Below are 12,049 nucleotides of genomic sequence, written 5' to 3'. Positions count from 1 at the left end.
CTCTCCACTTCTAAGCCTCTACATAACCATACTGTACCCTCTAAAGTCCTGCGTGTCTCCAGGTCAGGTATGGAGTTAGTGTTCTTTCTCCCAGCCATTCTTTCTCACAAGGTTCCCAGTGTGCCAAAGAATTCAAGATTCTGAGGATAAGCGACTGTATAGTTGTGGATGAGGAAGCTGAACAAAGAGACTGGTATGGGAGACTGAGGAAGCAGAGGAAAGGAGATAGATCTCTATCTATCTATCCCATCGATATATAGGTATAGTGAGCATGGCGCCTATAGACTCAGACTCCATAATCTTTACAGATGAACACACACACACACACACACACACACACACACACACACACACACACAGAATGAAATTCCACTGGAACACCCTCCTTGGAACAGAGGGCTTTGTGATGCGTTCTGGTGTCCTAACTCTCTCCTCTGTGAGGCAGCCATGGCAGTGCCCAGTGCTGAGAGCCACTGGGCGCTTAGGCCCCTGAATGCCTAGATGCAGAGATGACTGGTCCCCTCGTGCTAAGGAGATTTAGGTCATGTTGAGCTCTGCATGCTCTCTGTGGGACATCGGCTATCCTTTATGTACCTATAGCTCCATCTTTATCATTTTTCTGATTGCCTGGCAAATAAGACGGAGTTACCAGGGATTGAGTTTGGAACCTAAAAAGAGCTGCTGCCGGGTAGGAAAACACTGATTAAACTTGAACTACTTTAAGCCTAGATAAGTAACTTTTAAATTCTGAGTGCTTCTCCAGATTGCCCCCATTTTGTGCCAGGGACTAAGAAAAGAAAGGAAGTGATTATGAAGACCTATAAATAACTCCTTACATTCCAGGCCCTCCCTGCATTGTACTCCAATTGAAAAGCCAAGGGGCTCCCTATTTGTCTTGAGTTGAGAATTAGATAATAGAAAAACAACCACACTGGATCTCAGAAGATCTCCCGAGTCGGGAGTTTCTCCATTTGGAGGACTTAGTGAGCAGCCAACCCTCGGGCTTGTGGAAATGTCTTTGAGTCTGTTCAGATTTTCTCCGTGTCACCCTCTCTGCAGAAGTAGAGACGTGGGGAAGAAGGACGGAGAGCCTTAAGTGAATGAGAAATAAGCAGAGAAGGGAAAGGTTCAGGTGGACAGAAGGGCGGGGTCTAGGGAAGGCAATGTAAGGAGCATACACCGTAGAGGGACATGTATATGATCTCTGAGTTTGGACATGAAGAAGGGAATGGAGTCCCAGCTTCACACTGTAATGTTTTTCTCTTGAAGCGTCACCGGAAAGTCAGGCAGAGGGCTAGAGATGTGGCATCAAGAGGTAAAAGCCCAGTGTCCCCCGACGCCCCGCCCCCAGGAGAGCTCCCACCGCCTCTGCCCAACTTCGAGTTCCACTGCCAAGAGCCAGGTGTTGTAACTTCTGAAACTCTAGTTCCACAACTTGTGATTTATACAGGAGATGGCTGTGGGTGGGAGCTGAGAACATGGGAGTGTTCCGAAGAGGTTCTGCCTAATCTCCTTGAGCATAAACGGTTAAGGACGTGACACAGATGACTGTGCAGCAGAGATCACTTAGGGTTTACTGCTCCCCCTTCTCATCATGATGACGACCCACCTAGCAGAACTTAGAAGGAACGGTTTATTCTGCTCACAGCTTCGGAGATGGTCAGTCCATCACAGCAGGGAAGGCGTAGTGCCTGGGTGGCTTGTCTCATGGCAGCATGAGCTTGTAGCCTGACTTGTTCGCATCAGGGTACATCTGAAGCCGAGTTCAGGCAGAGCAGAAGGTGGGCCGTAATTCCCGAAGGTCCACTCCCATGGCCCTGCCGCTTGCTGTACATGTAGGCCCTCTCTCGGCCTGGCTACGCTCGGGCCGACAGCACTCCTTGTCCTACTTTGCATGTCTGCCATGGTTGTCCAACTTTGCATGTCTACCATGGACAGCACTCCTTGTCCTACTTTGCATGTCTACCAGCCTAGGGCCTCCATTATAACTTGGGCTCCCCTCTCACAATTTCGCCCACAGGCCCTCTAGTCACCAAACCTTTCCTGCCCCAGTGGAACCCAGTGCCACAGTAAACTCTTCCTCAAGTTACTAATATCAGGTGTTCCGTCACAGGGAAGAGAACATCTGATCGAGAACTAATTTTATGACCCTGCAAAATTCAACTTACTTAGTCATCCACAAAATAGGCATGATACTGATGATCGTCGCGTGGTTGTAAACATCAAATGAAATTAGGCAAGGACAGCCAATTTTAAGTAGTAATGAATGCTAGATAGAAACACATGCCTTAGAGCACCAAGTCTAGATCTTTAGATCCCTCTTGCTGAGCTAACAGCTTCCTATAGAATGCTCCTAAAATGTTCATTCACCACCTAACGCTGTGTCCTGATTCTGCAGCCAGGAGACTTCCCCAAGAAGAAGCTGAGAAGCCATGGGAGCTGCTGACTATCATGAAAAGGTGACCTCTTGACCTTTGTGGTCTAAACTGTGATGATTTCTTGGCCTGGTTCTGTGCCAGGGGTGAGGAAGGGCTAACGGACGGGAGGGGAAATGCTGTGGAGGCAAGTTCACCAGCTGAGAGGGTTGTCAGGGCAGAGACGGTTCACACCTCAGGAGGGAAGAGCCACCCGATACCCAGTTCTGTCTGTTAGGATCTCTGCAGTTCAGAACTGACGAGTGCATACTTTGTAGAGGACATTGCTGGAGTTGCACTCAGACACCACATTGACAAGAAAGTGGCTTTAGCATGAAGAAATCACCCTGCTCCAGCTCCTCCCTTTCAAGGGCAAAGCAAGCCCTGGGTCTGGCTGGATCCTGCTGACATCACCTCCTGTCTGTCTGGGGGGTGGGGCAGTTGCTGGGACACCTTCAGCCCATCATCTTATCCTTATCTAGAGAGTGTGAATGATCCCATTGATTCCCTGGGTACAGCAGCAGGAACATCCCATACTTTGAATGGTTCCCACAAGGACCTCATTTGTCACAGAGTAGGCTTGGAACTGTGGGACTGGAGGATAGAGCACAGCAATCACCAGACTCGTTCCTCCAAGGGGGCAGATGTCATTCCATCATTAATGGCGGCCATTTTTCTCTTCCTAGCCAAAGCTGGCTCCCCAAGGAGGAACATGTGCGGCAGCTCCTGTGTGTCGATCCCTGCTGCCAAATCTGTGATGCTGCATCTCTAGAGATCCAGCAGCTGCTGCAGAGTGAGAGAAGCCAGACCTCCCCTGGTTTGTCGGGACTGCCACCGGGCTCTTCTTGCCTGGAGATGTTGCCCATATCCAGAGTGTCTTTTGAGCAGAACATGGAGCTTCGTTCCAGGCATTCCAGACGTATTCCACTGGCATCTGGGACTCCAATACTAGCCCAGCTCACAGAACACTTATCACAGTCGACCAGTGCAGTCGGTGTCCGACAATGCTGGGCTGATCACCTCCAGCTAGATCAGAAATTTCCTCTGGCAGACATGCCCAGGATTTCAGAGACTATGGCTTCTTCAAGGCTCAAGGAGCCTGTGGTTTTAATGATTGAGGAAAAACTAATGCAAAACAAAGCAAAGTTTGACCAGGAGAGCCAAGACTGCCATCACGTGAAGTCCTCTGTGTCTTTACTACCCCTGAACCCGAAGACCACTAACTTGACACATACTATGTCCTTGCAGATGAACTCAGTACCGCCTTCCCGGATGCCATTACTCAGCCCTAAAGTCCGAAGGATTCTTGAACTACATGTAAAAAAATGGATACATTTCCAGAAGTGGGGCCTTCCAAGACGTGTGGAGGAGTCCCTGAGGCAGCTTGTGCCAGGCCGGACATTATTTTGTCAATCTAGAAAAAATGTGCTTTCTTCCATTCTGAGCAGTGGTTCTGAGATCACTATGGACAGAACTGGGACCATTTCCCGCCAGACCAATAGACTGTATTTGACAGACCAGCCCACCCAGACCTGCTGGGTTTCTGAATGGTCTTTTATAAACCTGAAACAAAGGAAGCCCTGGCACCAAATCCGCACTTACTTGTCCTCTCGTGAACTTGAACACCTAAGAGGCTTCTATCCGCCCCGCAAGGCACAAGCTAATGACTCGGGGAGCAATCTTCAGAGTGACTATCGTGGCCAGTTATTCTGTGGCCTCCCATCTCTTCACAGTGAGTCCCTGGATGTTACTTCCTTGAGCTCTCAAGGTGTCTCCAAGAACATATCCAGGTCCTCTTCCGCAGATCGTCAGCCCACACGGGAGCTTTCGCTCCCTTTCTTGCCCCAAACTCCGTGTAAGTCACCCCCTTTGTCTTCCCCGGCCTCTCCAAATGCCAAGACTCCCCGTGAGCATGAAAGAGCACAGATCAATGTCCCATTTCTGACCCTGGCTGAGTGTGAGGCACTGGAATGCCACCTCCTAGAGAGGCAGGTCAAGCTTCAGTGGGGCCTGCCAGCTGTCTTCCTGAGAAAACGGTACACCTGGAGCCACATGCTGTGTGAACCACATGGTAAAACTACGACTATAAAAACTTACTGGCCAAGGAAACCCTTCTCATATCCCACCAGGGAATTCTCCTTCCCAGAGCATGTGCGCAGGCCGCTGGAATTCCACCTCCAGAAGCAGCTGATTCACCTTCGCTGGGGCCTGCCCCAGAGGATCCAGCGCTCCATCCACTCCCTGCTCTCCTCTACCGACCAACAGTCCCGGTCCTGCAGCAGCAGGGCGCTACCCGATGTGAGCATCCCACAGCCAGGCCGCCCAGAGGCTGATGGGTCTGGTGACAGGTTTGCACTTGCAGTGGACAAAGGGTCCATTTCCACGCCACGCTTGTTTTCCCAGACAAAGGCAATGTTGGAGAACCATATTGATTCCAAATGTGGACAGATCCACCAGGGCAAGGTCCCGGCCCAAGTCTGGAGGTCTTGGGAACGCAAAATTCCTGGAACCCCGGCAGCAGTGGCTCCCTCCTCTTGGATTCCACAAGGCCAACACCCGGAGCTACAAGCAGAAAGTCAAAGCAACCCTGACCTACATCCCAAAGCTGTTCCTCTGGAACCGGAGGCCTTGGAGCAGGAGCAGCAGGCTTCGTCAGGTACTCTCATTGAACACTGTAAGCGGCCCCACGCTCTGTCTAAGGAAATGATTAAGAAGCTGGAGACAACTTTGCAGCATAAGTATCTGGCCTTCCTGTCAGGCCTGCCTGCCCTTTACTGTGTGGCTCTCTCTAGGCCCATATCCCCAACGGTCACGAGCCAACCTAGAACGACAGAGATGATGTCCAGGCCTGTCAAAAGCTCACCAGAAGCTCGGACTCAACTGACCTCACTTGCAGGTCCATTTGAGCCTTGTCCTCGAGATGACAAAGAGGCTTCTGCGGATGCTACAGGAGAGGTCCAGCCTGACGGGCCGGCGGAAGGGAGGACAGCGAAGGTGTCTCTAGACAGCCAGACTCGTGACAGTGCCCGCTCGATAAACTCACATATCTTGGCGAAACTGAATTTCCACCTGAAAAAAAAGGTTCTAGCGATGCAATTTGGAATTTCTGAAAAGGAAAGGGAGAACAAAGAGCTAGCTCTAGCCAGCCCAGAGAATGAATCCATACAGGAGTTTCTCAGGAGTCTAGGTATCCCAGAAAGCACCGAGCTCCAGAAACTGCCCGGCTCAGGTGACTCTCCTCCAGCCCCAGATGCAAACAGGGTCCCCCTTAAGAAACAGCCAGCCACGGCAGGGCAGCCTGTGTGCCACAAGCCAAGCCAACCTAGTTCCAGAACAGTGCCCCACGGTTCTGCCCAGTGGGGCTCCAAGGCCTCAAAGCTCAGGGATAAGATGGAGGCCCAAGTATACTGTATTCAAATGGAGACCAGTGGGGAAGAGCCCAGCCTAGAGAAACCCTTTAGCACTGAGCCTCAAAGCCCAGGCAAGAGCAAGTCCTCAGCCCATGTCTCCACGATGACAGAAAAGAGTGAAGAGCCAGGGGAACCCAAGGCAGTGGGGGACCTTGGAGAGAGGGATGCAGATCTTGGGCTTTCCCCGACCAGTGAAAAAACACACCAGGATGGAGATCAGGAGCCAGAAAAAGGGCCTCTGCACAGCACACCCCAAGGCTCCTCACAGCAGAGGCAGAGCGTTCATCTTGAGGATCCCTGTCTGCCCAGCCCCCAGGAGCCCTCTGACCTTGAGTTCCCAGAGCCACCTCCAAAAGTCTTCATGGAGAGAGAGCCTGAACATGACATGCAAGACAGTCAAGCCAAGGTGAATGTCATCCCGAAACCTGCAAAGATTGCCAAGGTCCCCCAGTCTGTGGCCTCCCAGGCTTCCCAGAGCCTTCCTTTCCCTCGCTCACCAACTCAGGGAAAGCCTTTTGGGGGCCAAACTTGGCAAGACCACCTTTCACGAGGGCGGGTGATGCCAACTTCTCCTCATGCTAGCCCCAGCCTTCCAGAGGCTGGCTTGAAAACTAAGATGAAATCCTTTTTTCACTCTATTAACCCCAAGATAAAAGGCAAAACACATGTGGAACCCATAGTCTCAACACCTGGAAAAGTGGCCAAAACCAGTAAAGAAAATGTTGACAAGGGTCTGCCTCAAGCCAAAAGCCCCACCAAGAAAACTAAGACAGAGAACTGCAGAGGGCCCAAGGCCCAGTCTGCGTCCTCTGAGAAGTCGGTGATCGCATCCTTCCTAACTGCTCCCCACATTTCAGACAGTAAGCTCCGGCCAGGCCCTCGACAGTTCGGCTCTGTCTCAGCACCAGGCCGGCCCCGACATTGTCCCCGGCACTGTCCTCTACTGGCTTATGCCATTCAATACAGAAACCCACCCTAGGTCCCCAGGTTCCCCTCGGAATGTTGTTCTGCTAATGGAGACCACTGAGGGTGATGGTGGCCTCTAGGCTCCCCAGCCTCTGTACCCTTTAAAGAGCACTAATATTGTCATTTTCTTTATTGAACAGGTGGGGAGGGCACCACCCAAAATATATTCTATATCTGTCTAGATGAGCTGTCTGTCTTCTTTGTCTCTGCTGTACATTATTAAGGGGAGGGATGAAGGAAAGTAGAGTGTCTGCCCTCATCTCAGGAAGGAAATTTTCATTCACATTTCAGACAAGTCAGTTGCCCCTACCCCACCCTAGAACAAATTCAAAAACTTGACCAGAAAGGAAGTGTCTGGTGTAATATACATTAAAGATAGGTCCTGCACCAAACTCTTTGCCTGCCTCATATTTCCAGCCAAAGATAAGGAGGTAAAGGAAAAATTCTGAGATGTTCTTGATTTAATTAAGAAGACCAAGGGCTGGAATGAAAAAGAAACAGGGAAACCAACTGGTCAGCAACTGCAGAGACGCAACACAGAAGACTTTTCATGTTTATGAACCTTTACTTAAATCCCATCACCACCAGCGTTACTGAGCCGTATTTATGCAAGGACAGTCCAAACGCTTGGCTCCAATCAACCCAGAGGAAACTACTTGCCCAGTATAGTGGCGCACGCCTTTAATCCCAGCACTTGGGAGGCAGAGGCAGGTGGATCTCTGTGAGTTCGAGACCTGTCTCAAACAACGCATTCACAGAAACGATCCTCCTTTCCCAAAACGTTGCCTTTGTCCATGGTCTTCCCCTCTCATCTACAGCCATCACAGGACACAATTCTTTCCTCAGAGTTTATAAAAATGTCCTTAGCTCTGACAATGACTATGTCCCAACTGTCACCTACCCTAGCTGCCACTGAAAGCTATGAAAACTTGTCCCAGTAATCAATTCCTTTTAGCTGGTATCTAACGGCTCCATGCAATCTTCTGTTTCAGATATTCAGGTTTCTAGTTTTGGATGAAATGATGCATTCATGAGAGTTGCATCCATAGTCTAAATACGGCACCACGTTAGTGTCATTGATGCTCTAGAGTTCGGGGTTCTGACACAGGAGGAAGTATTCAGATGAAGAGGAGGTCTCCCGAGGTGTGACTTTGAGAAAGAGCTTGTACTCAACAAATGTGTTACCTACGGGCCAGGTGCTTGCCTGTGTGTCAGGGGCCACACTAAACACAACAGTATCACACAGGCTGTGCCACAACAGAGTCCCATGCAGTGGTCCTTTTCACATATCTGGATTGCCTACTCAGCATCTCCACCTGGAATCCCATTATTCACACACACACACACACCCAACTCTACGGGAATGAACTCACAAATCCAGCCCCCGTCACTCCTTTAACAACTGCTCCTGTAGTATTTCTCATAGAAGTTTGAATGCAGCCCCATCTTTCCAGTAGTTCAGCCATAAACAACGGTGCCATCCTTGACTGTTTTCATCTAAGAGTCTGTGGGAGCCCGTTCTCGGGTTCCTCGTGGCTTTACCCAGCAGGTCCGAATAGAGGATGATTAGGACCACGGGCCTAAGTGCAGGTGTCTGAGATGGTCTGCACTTGGCTGTGCTGGGGGAGGAGGTCTTTTGCTCCACCCCTTGGCGTCTCTATAAAAACCCTGGGCCAGAGACAGTCGGGACCCATTGGAATAGGTTCCAGGCCCTCTCGAGGCTATCCTTTATTTTCTGTTTATCTCTGCGATATTCTCCGCAATAAATCCTTCTATCTAATATGTCCTGCTGATTGCACTCAAGAAAACTCTGGGGAACTGTGGGGGTGGTGGGTAAACGCCCTACAGAATGGCACCCGAACAGGGACTAAAGAAAAAAGAAAAAAGGGACTAAAGAAAAAAAAGGAACAAAAAAAGGGACTAAAGACAAATGAACAGGGACTAAAGACAAAGTAATAGGGACTAAAGATAAAGGAAAATAATAGTTTTATTACAGAGTTTTTGGTGAAAGTGCTGAGTCAGCCCTGCCAGTGGAAAGGCATGCCGGTGTTATGGAAAAAATATTTTTTATATATATTTTTGGGAGGCAAGGGTTTTATCCTCGAGAGAAAAGGAAAGCGGACTGGAAGGATGTCCGATGCTGCAGCGAAATTCTCTTCTGTCAAAATTTTCTATCTTCTATCCCTTTCTCAATTTCTATCTGTGAAAAATAAGTATAAGGTATAGGGTAGTAATATAGTGTAGGAAAAACTTATAAGTGTAAGATTGTGTAGGAAAAAAATAAGTAAGGCAACTAGACAGAAAAACTCTTCAATTTTCTAACTTTGGGGGCTATGAATGCAAACTGGGGGAAATAAATCTTTCTTTGGGCTTTACGGGAAGTAAAAAAGCTCTTCTTTGAGCTAATGAGGAAGAAAAAGTTTCCTATGGAAGCTTTTGTCCTGGGGACAGCTGAAATGCTAAGTCCAAGCGGCAGGAGAAAGTGATTTCTCCCTGAGGCAAAAATGGGGGTGTAAGAAGTCAAAGTTTAAAGTTGAAGTTTTGGGAAAAGTTGGTCTTTCTTTCTCCTGGGGAAAAAAATAATAAATCTTAAACTATAAAGCTTTTCTTGGAAAATTTGGGGGGAAAATCTCTCTAAAAAGCCTTAATCTTTCTCAAAAGCTCTCTTAAACTTAAAAACTAAAGCCTCTTTCTCTCTCAGAAGGACAAAAATTAGAATCACCTGAAGATATTAGTATGGGGACCACCTGTGATTAGCTCTAAGGGAAAACAACAAACTTAAGACAGCAAACCCTCTCTAAGTTCTTTCAAGCTTTAACAATCCTCCCTGCAATGCAGGAGGCAGGAACAAGTTCCTGAAAACCTTTTCTAAGCTCTGTCTCTTCAAGCTAGTAAAAGACAGTGGGTCAGAGTACCCTGAGGGAAATGCTTGGGAGAGTGTGGGTAAAGAGCTACAGAGAGCCCAAAAGGGCAGGAAACTTTACCTGAGAAAAGCAAAAAAGCCAAGCTTTTCAGTTACAGCCGAGCTGAGGCATCAAGGGTTTTGTTTGAGCCTTTCAGAATGAAAAGGTGCTCCTAATCATCCTAATGCAAATATCCCCTGAAGCAATGCAAACTCTGTTAGCATTGTATCCTCGCTTCTGACCAAAAACCCAGAGGCGACTGGCCAGTGTCTCTGAGTTGGAGTGCATTTCAGGGATACTAGGGTTCCTGCAGTTGTAAACTTCCTGGAACACAGAGCTGAGGCAGGAAGGTGCAGGACCCGGGGAAGATTGCTAATGAATAAACAAAGCTAAAGCCGGTGGGAACGGCACAGTTGTCTACTTTCCTACAAGTCCCGGGTTGATAGGTCCACAGCTGCAAAAAGAAATCTGAGAAAAGCTTTCCTATCAGAGAAAGGACCTTTCTGGGAAAACAGTAAAGCTGAACTGTGTCTGAAGCAGTCGTGCTGCCGAGTCAGAACGCTGTCTGGGGAAAGAGCCCAGCCAGGGCAGAACAGAACTATCCAAGAGTAAAGCTTGCTTTTCTGTCAGAGAAAGCACCTCTTTGAGAAAAGCTTTGTTTCAACTGACTCCCTGAGATGAGGGAGTGTAGCCCTAAGGGGTGACTGCCTCTGGCATAAGCTCTGTCCTTGAGCACCCAGACAAGCAAATGCAACCCACTGGGGGACTGGGCCAGGTGAAGGCCTGATGAGGCAAAGCACCCGTCCTAATGGGAGTTTAGAAATGGCAAAAAACCTCCCTTGTTAGGTTTTCAGTCTGTACGCAAACCACACAGACCCCGAAAACAGAAACGGACAAAAAACCCCTACCTTCAGTAGCAGGGAAAGCCGCCACTGTAGTGTCTGGGGTAGAAGGGATAAATTGAGACCAAACTGGGAACTGTCTGGGAGAAAGACTCTGAAGAAACAGAGAAGGGACATAATCCTCCCCAGAAAATATATGACCTGACAAAGCTGCTAGAGTTTGAGGCAGATTCGGGGGGAGAAAAAAAAGCCCCTACCTCCAAAGGCAGCTAGCAGAGGTACAGACGCAGACAGATACCTGAAGCTCTGCATCTGGGGGGTAGGGGGGGACACAAACAAGAAAAATGAGATAGATCAGTGGGAGAAAATCTCTCTGAAAGAGCTATGGAAAAGCTGTTGTAAATGATCTTGTTTTTCACTGACTGGCTAAAACAAACACAAGCCCCGAGGAAAGTTGCTATCAGAAATGCCAGCCTCAATGCGTGCTAACCAGGCAGGTGCAGTTCTGATTCAGGGCCAGTGTCAAATGGAGGAGAGACACCTGTTGAAGCCAGCTGAAAGACTAGAACTCTCCCAATGTGCCATAGCTGAAAAATGTAAAGTGCTTGTTCAAATCTCCCATTGCAAAAGCAAAAAACTTTGTTCAAACCTCCCGGGCAAGATTTTGTAAGCAAGTCTGGTAAAAAAAAAAAAAAAAAAAATAAATAAAAAATAAATAAATAAAATAAAAAAAAAAAAAAAAAAATAAATAAATAAAAGAACTTAGAGGTTGACTCTCAGACCCAAAAAGAACTATGGGAAATGATATAAGGGACTGATATTATTATGGACTGATATAAAGGAAATTCATTCTGGGAAAGGTAGTTTTTCTGCTAGAGATAGTGACATTGACCTGAAACACTTTTGTCAGCTCGAAAATACGTTCATGGTAAACTTAAAATACAGCTTTTAAAAGAATGAGTAGGAAAATCATCTAAGGGTTTAAGTGTCAGTTCCAATGAAAAATTGAAAGGATATGGAACTAGGTGCTTCGCGGTTTGGGAGTTGGTAAAATGCCTTATTTACCCTAATAGCTGTGCAAAGTTTTTACGGTAGTTGGATGACAAAAAGCTACCTATAAGAGCAAACAAGCCACTTTAAAATCCTTAAGAAAACAAGGGAAAGCAGTTTATACACTGAATGTTGTCTTAGATATGAAGAAACTTATGTTGAAATTAAAAAAGTTCTTTGCCTTGAATGAACAGCCTGCAATGAGTAATTCCTTTGCAAATCTAATAAGGAGACAAGGAAACAGGCATTCAAAAAAAGGAATGTGCTGTGGGACGGTCTGTATGTCAAATTGCTCTGATTGGCCAATAAATAAAACACTGATTGGCCAGTGGCCAGGCAGGAAGTAGGTGGGACAAGGAGAGAGGAGAATTCTGGGAAGCGGAAGGCTGAGGAGAGAGACACTGCAGCTGCCGCCATGAGCAGCAGCATGTGAAGATGCCGGTAAGCCACCAGCCACGTGGCAA

At 47.9% G+C, this 12,049-nt stretch overlaps 1 protein-coding gene across 1 annotated transcript; it reads left to right on the top strand.

Annotated features, from left to right (window-relative positions):
• Positions 1-422: 422 nt before the first annotated feature.
• Positions 423-6,973, top strand: Fam205a (family with sequence similarity 205 member A). The gene is made up of 4 exons (XM_037202533.1): positions 423-688; positions 1,270-1,402; positions 2,399-2,459; positions 3,101-6,973. The coding sequence occupies exons 1-4, from the start codon at positions 545-547 to the stop codon at positions 6,801-6,803; spliced, it is 4,041 nt and encodes a 1,346-aa protein (XP_037058428.1). The 5' UTR covers positions 423-544; the 3' UTR covers positions 6,804-6,973.
• The last annotated feature ends 5,076 nt before the right edge of the window (positions 6,974-12,049 follow it).

This window comes from Peromyscus leucopus, chromosome 2 (assembly GCF_004664715.2).
Source record: "Peromyscus leucopus breed LL Stock chromosome 2, UCI_PerLeu_2.1, whole genome shotgun sequence".
In the NCBI taxonomy this organism is placed as follows: Eukaryota; Metazoa; Chordata; class Mammalia; order Rodentia; family Cricetidae; genus Peromyscus; species Peromyscus leucopus.
Note: the sequence above shows the minus strand (reverse complement) of the source record. Positions and strands in the feature narration are given on the sequence as shown.

Bases quoted from the DNA above. Each gene is read 5' to 3' on its own strand.
- Fam205a (XM_037202533.1), top strand. From the start codon at position 545: ATGTTGAGCTCTGCATGCTCTCTGTGGGACATCGGCTATCCTTTATGT. The intron at 689-1,269 runs GTAGGAAAACAC...TTTCTCTTGAAG, and splicing joins CTAAAAAGAGCTGCTGCCGG to CGTCACCGGAAAGTCAGGCA. The intron at 2,460-3,100 runs GTGACCTCTTGA...TTCTCTTCCTAG, and splicing joins CTGCTGACTATCATGAAAAG to CCAAAGCTGGCTCCCCAAGG.